The following is a 22,014-nucleotide window of genomic DNA, read 5'->3' on the forward strand; positions in this document are numbered from 1 at the left end:
AATCCCAAAATTTTTCCCCCCAAAAAATTCCCAAAATCCCAACCCCGACCTCGCGCTGGCAGCGAATGGGGAAAAATTTGGGATTTTGGGGGGGGGGAAATTTGGGATTTTGGGGGGAAAATTTTGGGATTTTGGGGGAAAAATTTTGGGATTTGGGGGGGGAAATTTTGGGATTTTGGGGGAGAAAAATTTGGGATTTTGGGGGAGAAAAATTTGGGATTTTGGGGTCTCCCAACGTCTGGGATGTCCCTCTGGAATTTGGGATGTTCCCTGTGGGATTTGGGGGGGGGTCCCTGCATTCCTGACCCCCGAAATTTGGGAATTTTCCCATTGGAATTTGGGATTTTCCCCCCCAACCTTTGGGATTTTTCCCTTTGGGATTTCCCCCCAAAATTTGGGATTTCTCCTTTGGAATTTGGGATTTTTTTGGGATTTCCCTTTGGGATTTGGGGTTTTCCCCTTTAGAATTTCCCTTTGGGATTCAGGATTTCCATTTGGGATTTTCCCCCCAAAATTTGGGATTTTTCCCTTTGGGGTTTGGGATTTCCCCCCCCAACCTTTGGGATTTTTCCCTTTGGGAATTTCAGATTTCCCTCTGGAATTTCCCTTTGGAATTTGGGATTTCTCCCTTTGGGATTTGGGATTTTTTTGGGATTTCCCTTTGGGATTTGTGCTGTCCCCCCTGCCCCCATTACACTCCACCATTTTTGGGTTTTCTCTGGAATTTATTTCAGGAATTTCCTCCCCACACCCCAATCCCAGCCCCAAATTTTTGGGGTTTTTTGGGAATTTTGGGAGATTCCCCAATTTCCCCCCTTTTTTTTTTTTTCCCAAGTTTTGGGAATTTTTTTTTTCCCCAAGTTTTGGGATTTTTTTGTTTCCTTTTTTCTTTTTTTTTTTTGGGAATTTTTCCCTTCAACGAACAAAACTCGAGAACAAATCCAATAAAAACTTTGGAGCTTCAAAATTCGAGAATTTTGGTTTTGGGGAAGGGACCAAAATTTGGGATTTGGGGGGGAAATTTTGGGGCAATTCTGAGGAAATTCAGCCCAGCCCAAACTGGGAGCACTGGGAGGGTCCCAGTCCCAAACTGGGAGCACTGGGAGGGTCCCAGTCCCAAACTGGGAGCACTGGGAGGGCCCCAGTCCCAAACTGGGAGTACTGGGAGGGCTCCAGTCCCAAACTGGTGTTACTGGGATGATTCCAATCTCAAACTGGTGGCACTGGGACAGTTCCAGTCCCAAACTGGTGGCACTGGGAGGGCTCCAGTCCCAAACTGGGAGCACTGGGATGATCCCAGTTCCAAACTGGGAGCACTGGGAGGGTTCCAGTCCCAAACTGGGAGCACTGGGAGGGTTCCAGTCCCAAACTGGGAGCACTGGGACAATTCCAGTCCCAAACTGGGATGGTCCCAGTCCCATACTGGTGTTACTGGGAGGGTCCCAGTCCCAAACTGGGAGCACTGGGATGATCCCAGTTCCAAACTGGGAGCACTGGGAGGGCTCCAGTCCCAAACTGGGAGCACTGGGATGATCCCAGTCCCAAACTGGTGTTACTGGGATGATCCCAATCTTAAACTGGTGGCACTGGGACAGTTCCAGTCCCATACTGGGATGGTCCCAGTCCCATACTGGTGTTACTGGGAGGGTCCCAGGCCCATACTGGGATGGTCCTAGTCTCATACTGGGAGCACTGGGAGGTCACTGGGATGGTCCCAGTCCCATACTGGTGTTCCTGGTGCCATACTGGTTCCTACTGGTGTCACTGGGACAGTTCCAGTCCCATACTGGGAGGGTCCCAGCCCCAAACTGGTGGCACTGGGAGGGTCCCAGCCCCAAACTGGGAGCACTGGGAGGATTCCAGTCCCAAACTGGTGGCACTGGGACAGTCCCAGGTCCATACTGGGATGGTCCCAGCCCCAAACTGGGAGCACTGGTGGCACTGGGAGGGTCCCAGTTCCAAACTGGTGGCACTGGGACAATTCCAGTCCCACACTGGTGTTACGGGGACACTCCCAGTGCCAGACTGGGACACTCCCAGTGCCGTACTGGTCTGTACTGGTGTCACTGGGACACTCCCAGTCCCAAACTGGTGTCACTGGGACCATCCCAGTCCCATCCCAGTCCTGCACTGGTCCATACTGGTGTCCCTGGTGTCACTGGGACCATCCCAGCCCCAGACTGGTCCATACTGGTGTCACTGGTGTCCCTGGGACACTCCCAGTGCCAGACTGGGACACTCCCAGTGCCGTACTGGTCTGTACTGGTGTCACTGGTTCCATACTGGTGTCCCCGGTGTCAGTGGGACCATCCCAGTCCCATCCCAGTCCCAAACTGGTCTGTACTGGTGCCACACTGGTGTCACTGGGACACTCCCAGTCCCAAACTGGTTCATACTGGTGTTACTGGGACACTCCCAGTGCCAAACTGGTCTGTACTGGTGTCACTGGTTCCATACTGGTGTCCCCGGTGTCACTGGGACCATCCCAGTCCCAGACTGGTCCGTACTGGTGCCACACTGGTGCCATACTGGTGTCCCTGCTGTCCCTGGTGTCACTGGGACACTCCCAGTCCCGTCCCAGTCCCAAACTGGTCTGTACTGGTCTGTACTGGTGTCCCCGCTGTCACTGGTGTCACTGGTGCCATACTGGTGTCCCTGGTGTTACTGGGACACTCCCAGTCCCAGACTGGTCTGTACTGGTGTCACTGGTGTCACACTGGTTCCATACTGGTGTCCCCGCTGTCCCGCTGTCACTGGTGTCCCTGCTGTCACTGGTGTCACTGGTTCCATACTGGTGTCACTGGGACACTCCCAGTCCCGTACTGGTGTCACTGGTTCCATACTGGTGTCACCGCTGTCCCCGCTGTCACTGGTGTCCCAGATGTCACTGGTGTCACTGGTGTCACACTGGTGTCCCCGCTGTCACTGGTGTCACTGGTGTCACTGGTGTCACTGGTGTCACTGGTGTCCCCGCTGTCCCCGCTGTCACTGGTGTCACTGCTGTCCCCGCTGTCCCCGCTGTCACTGGTGTCACTGGTGTCCCAGATGTCACTGGTGTCACTGGTGTCCCCGCTGTCCCCGCTGTCACTGGTGTCACTGGTGTCACTGGTGTCACACTGGTGTCCCCGCTGTCCCCGCTGTCACTGGTGTCACTGGTGTCACACTGGTGTCCCCGCTGTCACTGGTGTCACTGGTGTCACTGGTGTCACTGGTGTCCCCGCTGTCCCCGCTGTCACTGGTGTCACTGGTGTCACACTGGTGTCCCCGCTGTCACTGGTATCCCAGATGTCACTGCTGTCCCCGTGTCCCCGCTGTCACTGCTGTCACCGGTGTCCCCGCTGTCCCCGCTGTCCCCGCTGTCACTGGTGTCACTGGTGTCACACTGGTGTCCCCGCTGTCACTGGTGTCCCCGGTGTCACTGCTGTCCCCGTGTCCCCGCTGTCACTGCTGTCACCGGTGTCCCCGCTGTCCCCGCTGTCCCCGCTGTCACTGGTGGCCGAGGCGCGCGGCCTCGCTGCGGATCAGCGCGATCAGCTCCTGATTGATCAGGAACACGAAGCGGAGACTGGCGATCTGGGGGGGAGGGGGCGGTGAGACCCCTCCCCAAAACCCCACAGACCCCCAAAATCCCAGAGAGCCCAAAATTCCCCCCCCCCCAGGACCCCCAAAATCCCAGAGAGCCCAAAATCCCCCCAGGACCCCTCCCCAAAATCACCCCAAATCTGGGAATCCCACAGAGACCCCTCCCCAAAAACCCAGAGACCCGAAAATCACCCCCAGGACCCCCAAAAACCCAGAGAGCCCTCAATCCTCCCAGGACCCCTCCCCAAATCCTGGAACCCCTCCCCAAAATCACCCCAAATCCAGGAATCTCACAGAGACCCCTCCCCAAAATCCCGGAGACCCCAAAATCCCCCCCAAGGACCCTCAAAATCCCACAGACCCCTCCCCAAAATCCCTGAGACCCCTCCCCAAAATCCCAGAGACCCCCAAAATTCCAGAGACTCCTCCCCAAATCCTGGGACCCCCCCAAAACCCCACAGACCCCTCCCCAAAATCCCACAGACCCCAAAATCACCCCCAGGACCCCCAAAAACCCAGAAACACCCAAAAAACCCAGAGACCCCTCCCCAAAAACCCAGAGACCCCTCCCCAAAATCACCCCAAATCTGGGAATCCTCCAGAGACCCCTCCCCAAATCCTGGGACCTCCAAAACTCCTCAGAACCCCCCAAATCCCCCTTAGGACCCCCCAAGCCCCCCTGGACCCCCTAAAATCCCCCCAAACCCTTCCAGGACCCCCCCAAATTCCCTTCAGGACCCCCCAAATCCCCCCCAAATGCCCCTTAGGACCCCCAAATCCTCCCTGGACCCCCTAAAATCCCTCCAGGACCACCTGAAATCTCCCCCAAAATCCCCCTCAAACCCCTCCAGGACCCCCCAAATCTCCCTCAAACCCCTCCAGGACCCCCCAAATCTCCCCCAAATCCCTCCAGGACCCCCCAGATCCCCTCAGGACCCCCCAATTTCACCTCAACCACGGAGTTGTTGCTGAGTTTCCATTTGCTGCCCCCCAGCACGGGGCGGCCGTCGATGAAGATCGACCCCAACCCCCCCAAACCCTTCTGGGACCCCCCCAAATTCCCCCAAATCCCCCCCAGGACCCCTCAAACCCCTCCAGGACCCCCCAAATTCCCTCCAGGACCCCCTAAAATCCCCCCAAAACCCCCCAGGACTCCTCAAGGATCCCCCAAATCCTCCCCAGGGCCCCAGAAATCTCCCTCAAACTGCCCCAAAACCCCCCAAAATCCCCCTCAAACCCCTCCAGGAGCCCCCAAATCCCTCCAGGACCCCCCAAATCCCCTCAGGACCCCCCAATTTCACCTCAACCACGGAGTTGTTGCTGAGTTTCCATTTGCTGCCCCCCAGCACGGGGCGGCCGTCGATGAAGATCGGCCGCCGGCCCTCGTTGGCGATGAAGAATTCCCCGTTGTTCTTCAGCTTGATCACCCCTGGAAAAAGGGGAAAATTCGGGAATTTCAGGAATTTTGGGGGATTTCCAGGAATTCCCAATAATTCCAAAGGGTTCCCGACCACCCCCGAGGGGTTTTGAGGGGGTTAAATGGTGGGCAAAGGGTTGGTGGAGAAATGGAGATTTGATAGAAATGCCTCAAAAAATCGCCCCAAAAATCCTTCAGGAAACACCAAAATATCCCCAAGTGTATGGGGGGACCTCAAAACCCACCCAAAAAAAACACCCCAAAACTCCCTGAGGGACCCCAAAATGCCCAAAAAAACCCAAAATACCCAAAAAAACCCCAAATCCCCCTCAGATCACCCTTCAGATGGGGATCCTTTCAAAAACCCCAAAAACGCCAAAAAACCACCCAGAAACCGCCCCAAAATCCCTGGAGAATCCTCCCAAAAAAACCCAAAACCCCCTGGGGGACCCCAAAATACCCAAAAAATCCCCAAACCCCCTGAGATCCATCCAAAAACCCCATCAAAAAAAACCCAAAAAAACCCCCAAATCCTCCCCCCCCAAAAAATCCTAAATCTCCCCCCAGGATCCCTTCAAAAACCCCATAAAAAGCTCCCAAAAATCCCAAAAAACCACCCAGAAACCCCAAAAAATCCCTGGATATTCATCCCAAAATATCCCCAAATGCACGGGGGACCTCAAAAACCTCCCCAGACCCCCAAAAGGACCCCAAAACCCCAAAAATAAACCCAAAAAAACCCCAAATCCCCCCCAGATCACCCCGGGACCCCTCCATAAACCTCAGCAACTCCCCACAAAAACCTCATAAAACCCCCCTAAAACCCCCAGAAAAACCCCAAAAACTCCACAAATTCCACTTGAAGAGCCCCCAAAAAAAAAACCCAAAACCCCCCAAAAAAACCCAAAACCCCAAAAAAACCCCAAAACCCCAAAAAATCCCCCCCAAAAAACCCCAAATCCCCCCCAAGATCCCTCCAAAACCCTCAGCAACTCCCCACAAAAACCCCATAAAAACCCCAACAAAACCCCCCAAAAAACCCAAAAACCCCCCAAAATCCCAGTGAGGACCCCCAAAAACCCCTGGGGGACCTCAAAAACCCCAAAATCCCCCCAAAAAACCCCAAACCCACCCAAAAAACCCCAAACCCACCCTGCTTGCGGGAGATTTTCCAGGCTGGGCCCTCCAGAGCCAGGTCCACGTCGATCTGGTTGTCCTTGGTGGCTCTGCCCAGGGTGATCTGGGGGAATTTGGGGTTTTTTGGGGGATTTTTTGGGGTTTTGGGGTTTTTTTGGGGGTTTTGGGGTTTTTTGGGGGTTCTTCAAGTGGAATTTGTGGAGTTTTTGGGGTTTTTCTGGGGGTTTTAGGGGGGTTTTATGGGGTTTTTGTGGGGAGTTGCTGAGGTTTATGGAGGGGTCCCGGGGTGATCTCGGGGGGATTTGGGGTTTTTTTGGGGGATTTTTTGGGGATTTTGGGGTTTTTTGGAGTTTTTGGGGTCCTCCAGGGGTTTTAGGGGGTCCTCACTGGGATTTTGGGGGGGTTTTGGGGTTTTTTGGGGGGTTTTGTTGGGGTTTTTATGGGGTTTTTGTGGAGAGTTCCTGAGGGTTTTGGAGAGATCTTGGGGGGGATTTGGGGTTTTTTTGGGGGATTTTTTGGGGATTTTTGGGTTTTTTGGGGGGATTTTTTGGGGATTTTTGGGTTTTTTGGGGGATTTTTTGGGGTTTTGGGGTTTTTTTTTGGGGGTTTTGGGGTTTTTTGGGGGCTCTTCAAGTGGAATTTGTGGAGTTTTTGGGGTTTTTCTGGGGGTTTTAGGGGGGTTTTATGGGGTTTTTGTGGGGAGTTGCTGAGGTTTATAGAGGGGTCCCGGGGTGATCTCGGGGGAGATTTGGGTTTTTTTTTGGGATTTTTTGGGGATTTTGGGGTTTTTTGGAGTTTTTGGGGTCCTCCAGGGGTTTTAGGGGGTCCTCACTGGGATTTTGGGGGGGTTTTGGGGTTTTTTGGGGGGTTTTGTTGGGGTTTTTATGGGGTTTTTGTGGAGAGTTCCTGAGGGTTTTGGAGGGATCTTGGGGGGGATTTGGGGTTTTTTTGGGGGATTTTTTGGGGATTTTTGGGTTTTTTGGGGGGATTTTTTGGGGATTTTTGGGTTTTTTGGGGGATTTTTTGGGGTTTTGGGGTTTTTTTTTGGGGTTTTGGGGTTTTTGGGGGCTCTTCAAGTGGAATTTGTGGAGTTTTTGGGGTTTTTCTGGGGGTTTTAGGGGGGTTGTATGGGGTTTTTGTGGGGAGTTGCTGAGGTTTATGGAGGGGTCCCGGGGTGATCTGGGGGGGATTTGGGGTTTTTTTGGGGGATTTTTTGGGGATTTTGGGGTTTTTTGGGGGGTTTTGGGGTCCTCCAGGGGATTTTGGGGGTCCTCACTGGGATTTTGGGGAGTTTTTGGGGTTTTTTGGGGGGTTTTGTTGGGGTTTTTATGGGTTTTTTGTGGAGAGTTGCTGAGAGTTTTGGAGGGATCTTGGGGTGATTTGGGGTTTTTTTGGGGGATTTTTTGGGGATTTTGGGGTTTTTTGGGGGGATTTTTTGGGGATTTTTGGGTTTTTTGGGGGATTTTTTGGGGATTTTGGGGTTTTTTTGGGGTTTTTTGGGGTTTTTTGGGGGCTCTTCAAGTGGAATTTTGGAGTTTTTGGGGTTTTTCTGGGGGTTTTAGGGGGCTTTTATGGGGTTTTTGTGATGAGTTGCTGAGGTTTATAGAGGGGTCCCGGGGTGATCTCGGGGGGATTTGGGGTTTTTTGGGGGGATTTTTTGGGGATTTTGGGGTTTTTTGGAGTTTTTGGGGTCCTCCAGGGGTTTTAGGGTGTCCTCACTGGGATTTTGGGGGGGGTTTGGGGTTGTTTGGGGGGTTTTGTTGGGGTTTTTATGGGTTTTTTGTGGAGAGTTCCTGAGGGTTTTGGAGGGATCTTGGGGGGGATTTGGGGTTTTTTGGGGGATTTTTTGGGGATTTGGGGTTTTTTTGGGGGTTTTGGGGTTTTTTGGGTGCTCTTCAAGTGGAATTTGTGGAGTTTTTGGGGTTTTTCTGGGGGTTTTAGGGGGGTTGTATGGGGTTTTTGTGGGGAGTTGCTGAGGTTTATGGAGGGGTCCCGGGGTGATCTCGGGGGGATTTGGGGTTTTTTTGGGGGATTTTTTGGGGATTTTGGGGTTTTTTGGAGTTTTTGGGGTCCTCCAGGGGTTTTAGGGGGTCCTCACTGGGATTTTGGGGGGGTTTTGGGTTTTTTGGGGGGTTTTGTTGGGGTTTTTATGGGGTTTTTGGGGGAGTTGCTGAGGGTTTTGGAGGGATCTTGGGGGGGATTTGGGGTTTTTTTGGGGGATTTTTTGGGGATTTTGGGGTTTTTTTGGGGGGTTTTGGGGTTTTTTGGGGGCTCTTCAAGTGGAATTTGTGGAGTTTTTGGGGTTTTTCTGGGGGTTTTAGGGGGGTTTTTGGGGATGTTTTTGGGGTGTTTTTGGGGATGTTTTTGGGGTGTTTATGGGGTGGTTTTGGGGATGTTTTTGGGGTATTTTTGGGATATTTTTTGGGATGGTTTTGGGATGGTTTTGGGGTGTTTTTTGGGGTATTTTGGGGTGTTTTTGGGGATGTTTTTGGGGTGTTTTTGGGGATGTTTTTGGGGTATTTTGGGGATGTTTTTGGGGTGTTTTTGGGGATGTTTTTGGGGTGGTTTTGGGATGGTTTTGGGGTGTTTTTTGGGGTATTTGTGGATATTGTTTTGGGGTATTATGGGGATGTTTTTGGGATGTTTATGGGGTGGTTTTGGGGATGTTTTTGGGGATGTTTTGGGGTGTTTTTGGGGATATTTTTGGGTGGTTTTGGGGTATTTTGGGGTGGTTTTGGGGATGTTTTTGGGGATGTTTTTGGAGTGTCTTTGGGATGGTTTTGGGGTGTTTTTTGGGGTATTTTGGGGTGGTTTTGGGGATGTTTTTGGGGATGTTTTTGAAGTGTCTTTGGGATGGTTTTGGGGTGTTTTTTGGGGTATTTGTGGATGTTGTTTTGGGGTATTTTGGGGATGTTTTTGGGGTGTTTATGGGGTGGTTTTGGAGATGTTTTTGGGGTATTTTTGGGATATTTTTTGGGATGGTTTTGGGGTGTTTTTGGGGGTATTTTGGGGATGTTTTGGTGGGGGGGTTTTTGGGGTGTTTTTGGGGATGGTTTTTGGGGTGTTTTTGGGATATTTTTTGGGATGGTTTTGGGGTGTTTTTTGGGGTATTTTGGGGATGTTTTTGGGGTGTTTATGGGGTGGTTTTGGGGATGTTTTTGGGGTATTTTTGGGATATTTTTTGGGATGGTTTTGGGATGGTTTTGGGGTGTTTTTTGGGGTATTTTGGGGATGTTTTTGGGCTGTTTATGGGGTGGTTTTGGGGATGATTTTGGGGTATTTTTGGGATATTTTTTTGGGGATGTTTTTAGGGTGTTTTTGGGGGTGTTTTTGGGATGTTTTGGGGTTTTTGGGGTTCTCTCACCTCGCGGGAGCGCATCAGGTACCGAACCATCCGGCCCCGCAGCACGGCCAGAGTCTGACTGTCGAAATCCGGGGAGCTCATCCCTGGGACAGACGGACAGAGGGACAGTGAGGGGACAGACAGACAGCCAGGGGACAATGGGGACAAATCCGGGGGGGCTCATCCCTGGGACAGACGGACAGAGGGACAGAGATGGGGAAGGGAGACGATGGGGCACGGACGGACAGTGGGACAGAGAGGGGACAATGGGGACAGCCAGGGGATCCTCAGGGGACAGACGGATGGACAGGGAGCTGGACACAGGGACAGACAGACGGGCCCAGGGGTGGACATGGGGATGGACACAAGGATGGACAGACGGACGGACACTTGCCCAGACCCAAGGATGGGCCCAGGGATGGACAGACAGACACGGGGGTGGACACAAAGACCCAGGGATGGACAGACAGACACAAGGACGGACGGACGGAGCCAGGGATGGACGCGGGGATGGAGGCGGGGATGGACACCCGGACGGACACAAGGACACCCGGACAGACGGACGGACGGACACGAGGACAGCCGGACGGACGGACGGACGGCCGCGCCCACCTGTGATGGAGTCCACCAGCACCTGCCAGCGGTGCAGCTCCTGCTCCAGCTGCCGGATCTCGCGCTTCTGGCGCCGGTCAGCAACGGTCAGCTCTGACAGACAGACAGACAGACAGAGAGACAGGGTCAGCTCTGACGGACAGACAGACAGACAGAGAGACAGGGTCAGCTCTGACGGACAGACAGACAGACAGGGTCAGCTCTGACAGATGGACAGACAGACAGAGAGACAGAGAGACAGAGAGACAGGGTCAGCTCTGATGGACAGACAGACAGACAGAGAGACAGAAATGGTCAGCTCTGACGGATGGACAGACAAACAGACACGGTCAGATTTGCATGGACTGACAGACAGACAGAGAGACAGGGTCAGCTCTGACAGATGGACAGACAGACAGAGAGACAGAGAGACAGAGAGACAGGGTCAGCTCTGATGGACAGACAGACAGACAGAGAGACAGAAATGGTCAGCTCTGACGGATGGACAGACAGACACGGTTAGCTCTGATGGACAGACAGACAGAGAGACAGGGTCAGCTCTGACAGACAGACGGACAAGGTCAGCAATGGTCAGCTCTGATGGATGGACAGACAAACAGGATCAGCTCTGCACGGACAGACAGACAGACACAGGGTCAGCTCTGACAAACAGACAGGGTCAGATCTGACAGACAGACAGACAGACAGACAGACAGACAGACAGAAGTTCCCGGCGCTCTCACCGTGCTCCAGGACCTCGTCCCGCACGTCCCTGTGGGAGGGTGAGAGGTGACACAGAGACCCCAAAACCCCCAAAACCCCCAAATCCCCCCCAAATCCCCCCAAACTTCCCCAAATCCCCCCCAAATTCTCCCCAAATCCCCCCAAACCCCCCAAACCTCCCCAAATCCCCCCCAGAATTCTCCCCTATACCCCTCTGAGTCCCCCCAGATGCCCCAAATTCCCCCCAATGCCCCCCAAAATCCCCCCCAGATCCCCCAGACCCCTCCAAGCCCCCCCCAGGACCCCTCAAATTTCCCCAAATTTTCCCCAGGACCCCCCAGGACCCCCCAAATCCCCCCAAAGCCCCCCAAAGCCCCACCTGAGTTTGCCATCGTCCAGCAGCTCCTCGGCGTCGGAGAAATTCAGGACCTGATCCCCCTTGGGCAGGGGCTGCACTGCAGGGCCAGGGGGGTCAGAACCCCAAAAACCCCAAAATCCCCCCCAAAATATCCCCAAAAACCCCAAATCCTCCTTGGGCAGGGGCTGCACTGTGGGGCCAGGGGGGTCAGAACTCCCAAAACCCCAAAATCCCCCCAAAAAAACACCAAAACCCCAAATTCCCCTTGGGCAGGGGCTGCACTGTGGAGCCAGGGGGTCAGAACCCCAAAAAACCCCCCAAATCCCCCCAAAATATCCCCAAAAACCCCAAATCCTCCTTGGGCAGGGGCTGCAGTGCAGGAGCAGGGGGGTCACACCCCAAAAACACCAAAATCCCCCCAAAAAAACCCCAAAACCCCCAAAAAACCCCAAATCCCCCTTGGGCAGGGGCTGCACTGTGGGGCCAGGGGGGTCAGAACCCCAAAAAAACCCCAAATCCCCCCAAAATATCCCCAAAAACCCCAAATCCCCCTCGGGCAGGGGCTGCACTGTGGGGCCAGGGGGGTCACACCCCAAAAACACCAAAAAACCCCAAAATCTCCCCCCAAAAAACCCAAATTCCACCTGGGACCCCCAAATCCCCCTTGGGCAGGGCTGCACTGTAGGAGCAGGGGGGTCAGAACCCCAAAAACCCCAAAATCCCCCCCAAAATATCCCCAAAAACCCCAAATCCTCCTTGGGCAGGGGCTGCACTGTGGGGCCAGGGGGGTCAGAACTCCCAAAACCCCAAAATCCCCCCAAAAAAACACCAAAACCCCAAATTCCCCTTGGGCAGGGGCTGCACTGTGGAGCCAGGGGGTCAGAACCCCAAAAAACCCCCCAAATCCCCCCAAAATATCCCCAAAAACCCCAAATCCCCCTTGGGCAGGGGCTGCAGTGCAGGAGCAGGGGGGTCACACCCCAAAAACACCAAAATCCCCCCAAAAAAACCCCAAAACCCCCAAAAAACCCCAAATCCCCCTTGGGCAGGGGCTGCACTGTGGGGCCAGGGGGGTCAGAACCCCAAAAAAACCCCAAATCCCCCCAAAATATCCCCAAAAACCCCAAATCCCCCTCGGGCAGGGGCTGCACTGTGGGGCCAGGGGGGTCACACCCCAAAAACACCAAAAAACCCCAAAATCTCCCCCCAAAAAACCCAAATTCCACCTGGGACCCCCAAATCCCCCTTGGGCAGGGGCTGCACTGTAGGAGCAGGGGGGTCAGAACCCCAAAAACCCCAAAATCCCCCCCAAAATATCCCCAAAAACCCCAAATCCTCCTTGGGCAGGGGCTGCACTGTGGGGCCAGGGGGGTCAGAACTCCCAAAACCCCAAAATCCCCCCAAAAAAACACCAAAACCCCAAATTCCCCTTGGGCAGGGGCTGCACTGTGGAGCCAGGGGGTCAGAACCCCAAAAACCCCAAAATCCCCCCCAAAATATCCCCAAAAACCCCAAATCCCCCTTGGGCAGGGGCTGCAGTGCAGGAGCAGGGGGGTCACACCCCAAAAACACCAAAATCCCCCCAAAAAAACCCCAAAACCCCCAAAAAACCCCAAATCCCCCTTGGGCAGGGGCTGCACTGCAGGAGCAGGGGGGTCAGACCCCAAAAAACCCCAAAATCTCCCCCAAAAAAACCCCAAAACCCCCCCAAAAGATCCCCAAAAACCCCAAATCCCCCTCGGGCAGGGGCTGCACTGCAGGGCCAGGGGGGTCAGAACCCCAAAAACACCAAAAAACCCCAAAATCCCCCCCAAAAAACCCAAATTCCACCTGGGACCCCCAAATCCTCCTTGGGCAGGGGCTGCACTGTGGGGCCAGGGGGGTCAGAACCCCAAAAAACCCCAAAATTCCCCCAAAAAAACCCAAAACCCCCAAAAACCCCAAATCCCCTCGGGCAGGGGCTGCACTGTGGGGCCAGACCCCTCAAAAAACCCCAAAATCCCACCTGGGACCCCCCTCGGGACCCCCAAATTCACCCTAAAACCCCTCCAGGACCCCTCAAATCCCCCTGAGACCCCTCCCAGACCTCCCCAAATCCCCCCTGGGACCCCCCCAAATCCTCCTAGGACCCCCAAAGCCCCCTCCCCACCTGGCCAGGTGCTACAGGTGCGGGAGCTGCTGCACTTTGGGGGTCCCTGAACCTTCCAGGACCCCCCAAAACCCCTCCAGGATCCACCCAAATCCCCCCTGGGACCCCCCAAATTCCCCCAATCCCCTCCAGGATCCCCCAAAACCCTTCCAGGACCCCCCAAATCCCCCCAGGACCCCCCAAAGCCCCCTGCCCACCTGTCTGCTCCTGCAGCAGGTGCCACTGGCGCAGGAACTGCTGCACTCTGGGGGTCTCTGAACCTTCCAGGACCCCCCAAAACCCCTCTGGGACCCCCCAAATCCCTTGAAAACCACCCTGGGACCCCCCAAATCACCCCCAGGACCCCCCAAGCCCCCTGCCCACCTGTCTGGTCCTGCAGCAGGTGCCACTGGCACAGGAGCTGCTGCACTCTGGGGGTCCCTGAACCTTCCAGGACCCCCCGAAAACTCCCCTGGGACACCCCAAAACACCTGAAAACTGCCCTGGGACCCCCCAAATCACCTGAAAACCACCCTAGGATCCCCTAAATCACCCCCAAATCCCCCCCAAGCCCCCTGCCCACCTGTCTGCTCCTGCAGCAGGTGCCACTGGCACAGGAGCTGCTGCACTCTGGGGGTCCCTGAACCTTCCAGGACCCCCCAAAACCACCCTGGGACCCCCTAAATCACCCCCAAATCCCCCCAGGACCCCTGCCCACCTGTCTGCTCCTGCAGCAGGTGGTACTGGCGCAGGAGCTGCCAGTGCAGCTGCAGGGCCTTGGGGGTCCTGGCAGGGTAAAACACGGCCGGGTGGCGCTGCAGCAGCTCCTGGAAGGTGTCCAGCGAGGGCACCGGGCTCTGGGGACAGGTGGGGACAGTTGGGGACACCAGGGGACACCAGGGGACACGGGGACAGGGCAGGGGACATGGGGACACAGCAAGGGACATGGGGCAGGGCAGGGGACAGGTCCTGGCAGGGTAAAACGTGACCTGCCACAGGTCCTGGAAGGCGTCCAGCGAGAGGACAGAGCTCTGGGGACAGTTGGGGACATGTCAGGGGACACCAGGGGACACGGGGACAGAGCAGGGGACAGGTCCTGGCAGGGTAAAACGTGACCTGCCACAGGTCCTGGAAGGTGTCCAGGGATGGCACCGGGCTCTGGGGACAGTTGGGGACACCGAGGGACACAAGGACAGGGCAAGGAACACGGGGCAGGGCAGAGGACAGGTCCTGGCAGGGTAAAACATGGTGTGTGGCAGGTCCTGGAAGGTGTCCAGGGACAGGACAGGGCTCTGGGGACAGGTGGGGACAGGTGGGGACACCAGGGGACACCAAGGGACACAAGGACAGGGCAAGGGACATGGGGCAGGGCAGAGGACAGGTCCTGGCAGGGTAAAACGTGACCTGCCACAGGTCCTGGAAGGTGTCCAGGGATGGCACCGGGCTCTGGGGACAGCTGGGGACAGCTGGGGACAGTTGGGGACACCGAGGGACACCAAGGGACACAGGGACAGGGCATGGGACAGGTCCTGGCAGGGTAAAACACGGCCTGCAGCAGCTCCTGGAAGGTGTCCAGGACAGGCCAGGGCTCTGGGGACAGCTGGGGACACCAGGGGACATGTCAAGGGGACATTTGGGGACATTTGGGGACAGTCCCTACCAATGACATGTGGGTCAGCAGCAATGGGGGGATGTTAAAGTGACATCAGGAGACACGAGGTGACGTTTGGGGACATTAGGGGACACTGACCGATGGCACACAGGTCAGGGGGGTGATGTTAGGGGACATCTGGGGACATCTGGGGACATCTGGGGACATCTGGGGACAGTCCCTACCGATGGCCCTCGTGTCAGCAGCAGGGGGTGATGTCAGGTGACATTAGGTGACATTTGGGGACACCAGGTGGCACTGACCGACGGCCCTTGGGTCAGCAGCAGTGCTGTGACTGACATTTGGGGACATTTGGGGACATTTGGGGACATTTAGGTGACATCTGGGGACATTAGGGGACACTGACTGGCAGCACTTGGGTCAGCAGCAGGGGGATTGATATTAGGGGACATTAGGTGACATTAGGTGACACTAGGTGGCACTGACCGATGGCACTGTGTCAGCAGCAGCGCTGTGACTGACATTAGGTGACATTTGGGGACATTTGGGGACACTGACCAATGGCACTCGGGTCAGCAGCAGGGGGATGATTGACATTGGGTGACGTCAGGTGACATGAGGTGACACTAGGGGACACTGCCCGATGGCACTCGGGTCAGGGGGGTGATGTTAGGTGACATTAAGTGACATTAAGGGACATGAGGTGGCACTGACCGATGGCACTCGGGTCAGGGGGATGACATGAGGTGACATGAGGTGACATGAGGTGACATGAGGTGGCACTGACCAGTGGCACTCGGGTCAGGGGGATGACATGAGGTGGCATTAGGTGACATTAGGTGGCACTAGGTGGCACTAGGTGGCACTAGGTGGCACTGACCGATGGCACGCGGGTCAGGGGGGTGACATGAGGTGGCATTAGGTGGCATTAGGTGGCACTAGGTGGCATTAGGTGGCACTGACCGATGGCACTCGGGTCAGGGGGATGATGTTAGGTGACATGAGGTGACATTAGGTGGCACTAGGTGGCACTAGGTGGCACTGACCGATGGCACGCGGGTCAGGGGGGTGATGTTAGGTGACATTAGGTGGCATTAGGTGGCATTAGGTGGCACTGGGTGGCACTGACCGATGGCACTCGGGTCAGGGGGATGACGTTAGGTGACATTAAGTGACATTAAGGGACATGAGGTGGCACTGACCGATGGCACGCGGGTGAGGGGGATGACGTTAGGTGACATGAGGTGACATTAAGGGACATTAGGTGGCACTGGGTGGCACTGACCGATGGCACGCGGGTCAGCAGCTGCTCCTCGGCCTTGCTGAACAGCACCTTGCTCTGGATGGCGGCCACGGCCTCGGGGTGCAGCTGGCGCATGGCCTGGCACGAGAGCCTGGGGACATTGGGGACATTGGGGACACTGGGGACATTGGGGACACTGGGGACATTGGGGACACCCCTCAGGGACAGTCCCATGGCCTGGCACGAGAGCCTGGGGACATTGGGGACGTTGGGGACACTGGGGATGTTGGGACATTGGGGACACCCCTCAGGGACAGTCCCATGGCCTGGCACGACAGCCTGGGGACATTGGGGACATTGGGGACACTGGGGACATTGGAGACACTGGGGACATTGGGGACACCCCTCAGGGACAGTCCCATGGCCTGGCACGACAGCCTGAGGACACTGGGGACATTGGGGACATTGGGGACACTGGGGACGTTGGGGACATTGGGGACACCCCTCAGGGACAGTCCCATGGCCTGGCACGAGAGCCTGGGGACATTGGGGACGTTGGGGACACCCCTGGGACAGCTGTGACACCCCTGTGACACTCTAATCCCTCAGGGTGCAGCTGGCGCATGGCCTGGCACGACAGCCTGGGGACATTGGGGACATTGGGGACATTGGGGACGTTGGGGACACCCCTCAGGGACAGTCCCATGGCCTGGCACGACAGCCTGGGGACACTGGGGACACTGGGGACATTGGGGACACTGGGGACACTGGGGACATTGGGGACACCCCTGTGACACCTCTCAGGGACAGTCCCATGGCCTGGCACGACAGCCTGGGGACACTGGGGACACTGGGGACACTGGGGACATTGGGGACATTGGGGACACTGGGGACACTGGGGACACCTCTGGGACTGTCCCCAAATCCCCTCCCGGGGTCCTCAAGCAGAAGCTCCCGGCGCTCCTGGGTGTCCCACGGGTGTCACACCAATGTCACCGTGTGCCCCTGCTGTCACCTGTGTCCCCCTGCTGTCACCTGTGTCCCGCTGCTGTCACCTGTGTCCCCTGACTGCCACACCTCTGAGACCCCTGGGACCCCCTCAGGACGCCCCAAGGACCCCCCAAATGTCCCTCACTTGCAGATGACGGGGTCGCAGAGCAGCGAGTGCCAGCGCTGCTGGGTGTCCCACGGGTGTCCCATTGGTGTCCCATTGGTGTCCCATGGGTGTCCCATGGGTGTCCCATGGGTGTCACTTGTGTCCCCTGAATCCCACAACCCCCCCACACCTGTGGGACTCCCCCAGGACCCCCAGGATCCCCCAAAGACCCTCGAGGACCCCCCAAATGTCCCTCACTTTGCAGATGACGGGGTCGTAGAGCAGCGAGTGCCAGCGCTCCCGAGCGCCACACAAATGTCACCTGTGTCCCCCCGAATGCCACGACCCCCCCACACCTGTGAGACCCCTGGGACCCCCCCCAGGACCCCCTAAAGACCCTCGAGGACCCCCCAGGACCCCTGAAATGTCCCTCACTTGCAGATGACGGGGTCGTAGAGCAGCGAGTACCAGCGCTCCTGGATCTCGCGCAGGGTGAAGCGGCAGCTGAACTTCACCCCCAGGTGCACCGAGGTCAGGTCGTTGGTCTGGGGGGGGCAAAAGAACCCCAAAAATCAACAGGGGAGGGGTCCTGGGGGTGCTGGGGTCACCCCCAAATCCTGCAGGTAAAGGGGACACCGCAAAGTCCCCAGGTGGGTCTGACCTGCACCGTAAGAAGCCACTGGGTCCTAAGTGCCCGTTCTGGGGTTTCCCCCCAAAAATCCCCCAAATTCCCCAATCAAGGGGGGTTCTCCCAGGTTTGTGGGGGTTCACCACGTGGGTGAGGGTCCCCTAAATGAGGAGGGGGTCCCCCAAGTCCCTCCAGGTGAGGAGAGACCCCCAAAACCTCCCCCAAAGTCCCCCAGGTTTGTCTGACCTGCACCATAAGAAGCCATTGGGTCCATTTTGGGGTTCCCCCCAAATTCCCCAATCAAGGGGGGTTCTCCCAGGTTTGTGGGGGTTCACCAGGTGGGTGAGGGTCCCCCCATTGAGGAGGGGGTCCCCCAAGTCCCTCCAGGTGAGGAGAGACCCCCAAAACCTCCCCAAACGCCCCAGGTGTGACCTCACCTGCACCACAAAAAGCCATTGGGTCCCTTTTGGGGTTCCCCCCAAATTCCCCAATCAAGGGGGGTTCTTCCAGGTTTGTGGGGGTTCACCACGTGGGTGAGGGTCCCCTAAATGAGGAGGGGGTCCCCCAAGTCCCTCCAGGTGAGGAGAGACCCCCAAAACCTCCCCCAAAGTCCCCCAGGTTTGTCTGACCTGCACCATAAGAAGCCATTGGGTCCATTTTGGGGTTCCCCCCAAATTCCCCAATCAAGGGGGGTTCACCTGGGGTTTGGGGGTTCCCCAGGTGGGTGGGGGTCTCCCAGTTGAGGAGGGGGTCCCCCAAGTCCATCCAGGTAAGGAGAGACCCCCAAAACCTCCCCAAACGCCCCAGGTGTGCCCTCACCTGCACCACAAAAAGCCATCAGGTCCGAAGTGATCGTTCCAGAGATTCCACCCCAAAATCCCCCAAATGCCCCCAAAATCCCCCAATAAAAGGGGTTCACCAGGTGTGTGGGGGTCCCCCAATTGAGGAGGGGGTCTCCCAAGTCCCCTCAGGTGAGGAGAGACCCCTAAAACCTCCCCCAAAGTCCCCCAGGTTTGTCTGACCTGCACCATAAGAAGCCATTGGGTCCATTTTGGGGTTCCCCCGAAATTCCCCAATTAAGGGGGTTCACCTGGGTTTGTGGGGGTTCCTCAGGTGGGTGAGGGTCCCCCAATTGAGGAGGGGGTCTCCCAAGTCCCTCCAGGTGAGGAGAGACCCCCAAAACCTCCCCAAAGCCCTCCAGGTGTGCCCTCACCTGCACCACAGGTCCTGTGTGATCGTTCAGAGATTCCCCCCAAAAATCCTCAAAATCCCCCAATCAAGGGGGGTTCCCCCAATTGAGGGGGGGTCCCCCAGGTGGGTGGGGGTCCCCCAAGTCCCTCCAGATGAGGAGAGACCCCCAAAACCTCCCCAAATTCACCAGGTGTGCCCTCACCTGCACCATAAGAAGCCGTTGGGCCGTAAGCGATCATTCTGGGGGTTCCCCCCAAAAATCCCCCAAATCCCCCAAATAAAGCGGATTTTCCTCGAGGTTTGGGGGTTCCCCCAATTGAGGAGGGGGTCCCCCAGGTGGGCAGGGGTCCCCCAAGTCCCTCCAGGTGAGAAGAAGTCTCCAAACACCCCCAGGTGTGCCCTCACCTGCACCACCGGTCCTAAGTGACCATTCCAGAGATTTCCCCCCAAAAATCCCCCAAATCCCCCAAATAAGGTGGATTTTCCCCGGGGTTTGGGGGTTCCCCCAATTGAGGGGGGGGTTCCCCAGGTGGGTGGGGGTCCCCCAAGTCCCTCCAGATGAGGAGAGATCCCCAAAGCCTCCCCAAATTCACCAGGTGTGCCCTCACCTGCACCATAAGAAGCCGTTGGGCCGTAAGCGATCATTCTGGGGGTTCCCCCCAAAAATCCCCCAAATCCCCCAAAATAAAGCGGATTTTCCCCGGGGTTTGGGGGTTCCCCCAGGTGTGTGAGGGTCCCCCAGGTGGGCGGGGGTCCCCCAAGTCCCTCCAGGTGAGAAGAAGTCTCCAAACACCCCCAGGTGTGCCCTCACCTGCACCACAGGTGCTAAGTGACCGTTCCAGAGATTTCCCCCCAAAAATCCCCAAAATCCCCCAAATCAAGCGGATTTTCCCCGGGGTTTGGGGGTTCCCCCAGGTGTGTGAGGGTCCCCCCAATTGAGGGGGGGGTCCCCCAGGTGGGCAGGGGTCCCCCAAGTCCCTCCAGGTGAGAAGAAGTCTCCAAACACCCCCAGGTGTGCCCTCACCTGCACCATAAGAAGCCTTTGGGCCGTAAGCGATCATTCTGAGGGTTCCCCCCAAAAATCCCCCAAATCCCCCAAATCAAAGCGGATTTTCCCCGGGGTTTGGGGGTTCCCCCAGGTGTGTGAGGGTCCCCCCAGTTGAAGAGGGGTCTCCCCAGCCCCCCAGGTGGCTCTCACCTGCAGCACAGCGTTGATGAGCAGCAGGTCATCCGCGGGTTTCCACCTGCCCAGGTCGCGGGGGGCGGGGCTGGGTTTGCTCTTCTTGAGCCTCTTGGGCAGCGCCGGGGGGGGGCCGGGCCCGGGGGGGGGGCGGGGGGGGGCACGGCCCGGGACACCTGGGGGGGACGGGGGGGGTGGTGACACCTGGGTGACACCTGGGGTGACACCTGGGGTGACATCTGAGTGTCCCCAGTGCCCCCAGGATGTCCCTGAGTGAGTGGGGGGGGGCACAAACTGGGACACCTGGGGAGCACCTGAGGGGTCCTGGGGGCACCTGAGGGGTCCCAGGTGGCATCTGAGTGACACCTGAAGGGTCCCCAGTGTCCCCAAGATGTCCCTGAGTGAGTGGGGAGGGTCTGTAAAAGGTGGGAGGGGGCACGGCCCGGGACACCTGATGGGGGACAGGGGGGTGGTGACACCTGGGGTGACATCTGAGTGTCCCCAGGATGTCCCTGAGTGAGTGGGGGGGGGCACAAACTGGGACACCTGGGGGGCACCTGAGGGGTCCTGGGGGCACCTGAGGGGTCCCAGGTGGCATCTGAGTGACACCTGGGGGGTCCCCAGTGTCCCCAAGATGTCCCTGAGTGAGTGGGGGGGCACCTGAGGGGTCCTGGGGGCACCTGAAGGGTCCCAAGTGGCATCCGAGTGTCCCCAAGATGTCCCTGAGTGAGAGGGGGGGCACAAGCTGGGACACCTGGGGGGCACCTGAGGGGTCCTGGGGACACCTGAGGGGGTCCCAAGTGGCACCTGAAGGGTCCCAAGTGGCACCTGAGTGACACCTGGAGGGTCCCCAAGATGTCCCTGAGTGAGTGGGGGGGCACAAGCTGGGACACCTGGGGGGCACCTGAGGGGTCCAGATGGCACCTGAGGGGTCCCAAGTGTCCCCAAGATGTCCCTGACTGAGTGGGGAGGGTCTGTAAAAGGTGGGAGGGGGCACGGCCTGGGACACCGGGGGGGGACAGGGGGGGTGGTGACACCTGGGGTGACACCTGAGTGTCCCCAGTGTCCCCAGGATGTCCCTGAGTGAGTGGGGGGGGGGCACAAATTGGGACACCTGGGGGGCACCTGAGGGGTCCTGGGGACACCTGAGGGGGTCCTGGGGGCACCTGAAGGGTCCCAAGTGGCATCTGAGTGACACCTGAGGGGTCCTGGGGGCACCTGAGGGGTCCCAAGTGGCATCTGAGTGACACCTGGAGGGTCCCCAGTGTCCCCAGGATGTCCCTGAGTGAGTGGGGGGGCACAACCTGGGACACCTGGGGGGCACCTGAGGGGTCCTGGGGGGCAGCTGAGGGGTCCCAAGTGGCACCTGAGGGGGTCCCAGGTGGCACCTGAAGGGTCCCAAGTGTCCCCAAGATGTCCCTGACTGAGTGGGGAGGGTCTGTAAAAGGTGGGAGGGGGCACGGCCCGGGACACCTGATGGGGGACAGGGGGGTGGTGACACCTGGGGTGACATCTGAGTGTCCCCAAGATGTCCCTGAGTGAGTGGGGGGGTGGGGGGCACAAGCTGGGACACCTGGGGGGCACCTGAGGGGTCCCAGATGGCACCTGAGGGGTCCTGGGGGCACCTGAGGGGTCCTGGGGGCACCTGAGGGGGTCCCAGGTGGCACCTGAAGGGTCCCAAGTGGCACCTGAGGGGTCCCAAGTGGCACCTGAAGGGTCCCAAGTGGCACCTGAGTGACACCTGGGGGGTCCCCGAGTGTCCCCAGGATGTCCCTGAGTGAGTGG

The 22,014-nt window shown here is 57.5% G+C and overlaps 2 protein-coding genes across 3 annotated transcripts; both read right to left on the minus strand.

Annotated features, from left to right (window-relative positions):
• Window positions 1-704: 704 nt before the first annotated feature.
• Window positions 705-2,860, minus strand: LOC132085823 (uncharacterized). Its single transcript, XM_059491296.1, has 2 exons — window positions 2,782-2,860; window positions 705-2,025 (listed from the first exon to the last, which is right to left on the minus strand). The coding sequence occupies exon 2, from the start codon at window positions 1,680-1,682 to the stop codon at window positions 726-728; it is 957 nt and encodes a 318-aa protein (XP_059347279.1). The 5' UTR covers window positions 1,683-2,025; window positions 2,782-2,860; the 3' UTR covers window positions 705-725.
• Window positions 2,763-20,352, minus strand: MCRS1 (microspherule protein 1). Of its 2 annotated transcripts, XM_059491300.1 has the most exons (12): window positions 20,248-20,352; window positions 17,666-17,775; window positions 16,177-16,285; window positions 13,998-14,136; window positions 11,173-11,248; window positions 10,814-10,842; window positions 10,092-10,184; window positions 9,501-9,583; window positions 6,152-6,239; window positions 4,884-5,011; window positions 3,474-3,573; window positions 2,763-2,782 (listed from the first exon to the last, which is right to left on the minus strand). In XM_059491300.1, the coding sequence occupies exons 3-11, from the start codon at window positions 16,267-16,269 to the stop codon at window positions 3,487-3,489; spliced, it is 816 nt and encodes a 271-aa protein (XP_059347283.1). In that variant the 5' UTR covers window positions 16,270-16,285; window positions 17,666-17,775; window positions 20,248-20,352; the 3' UTR covers window positions 2,763-2,782; window positions 3,474-3,486. The 2 variants fall into 2 exon arrangements, with proteins under 2 accessions (XP_059347283.1, XP_059347281.1); XM_059491298.1 differs by lacking the exons at window positions 2,763-2,782; window positions 17,666-17,775; window positions 20,248-20,352 and adding an exon at window positions 17,270-17,324 and having other exon boundaries at window positions 3,420-3,573.
• Between the last annotated feature and the right edge of the window lie 1,662 nt (window positions 20,353-22,014).

Source organism: Ammospiza nelsoni, chromosome 32 (genome assembly GCF_027579445.1).
Source record: "Ammospiza nelsoni isolate bAmmNel1 chromosome 32, bAmmNel1.pri, whole genome shotgun sequence".
Lineage (NCBI taxonomy): Eukaryota > Metazoa > Chordata > Aves > Passeriformes > Passerellidae > Ammospiza > Ammospiza nelsoni.

Bases quoted from the DNA above. Each gene is read 5' to 3' on its own strand.
- MCRS1 (XM_059491300.1), bottom strand. From the start codon at position 16,269: ATGCGCCAGCTGCACCCCGAGGCCGTGGCCGCCATCCAGAGCAAGGTG. The intron at 14,137-16,176 runs GTCAGTGCCACC...ACCTGTCCCCAG, and splicing joins TGCTGACCCGCGTGCCATCG to AGCCCGGTGCCCTCGCTGGA. The intron at 10,843-11,172 runs GTGGGGCTTTGG...ACCCTCCCACAG, and splicing joins CTGGACGATGGCAAACTCAG to GGACGTGCGGGACGAGGTCC.
- LOC132085823 (XM_059491296.1), bottom strand. From the start codon at position 1,682: ATGAGACTAGGACCATCCCAGTATGGGCCTGGGACCCTCCCAGTAACA.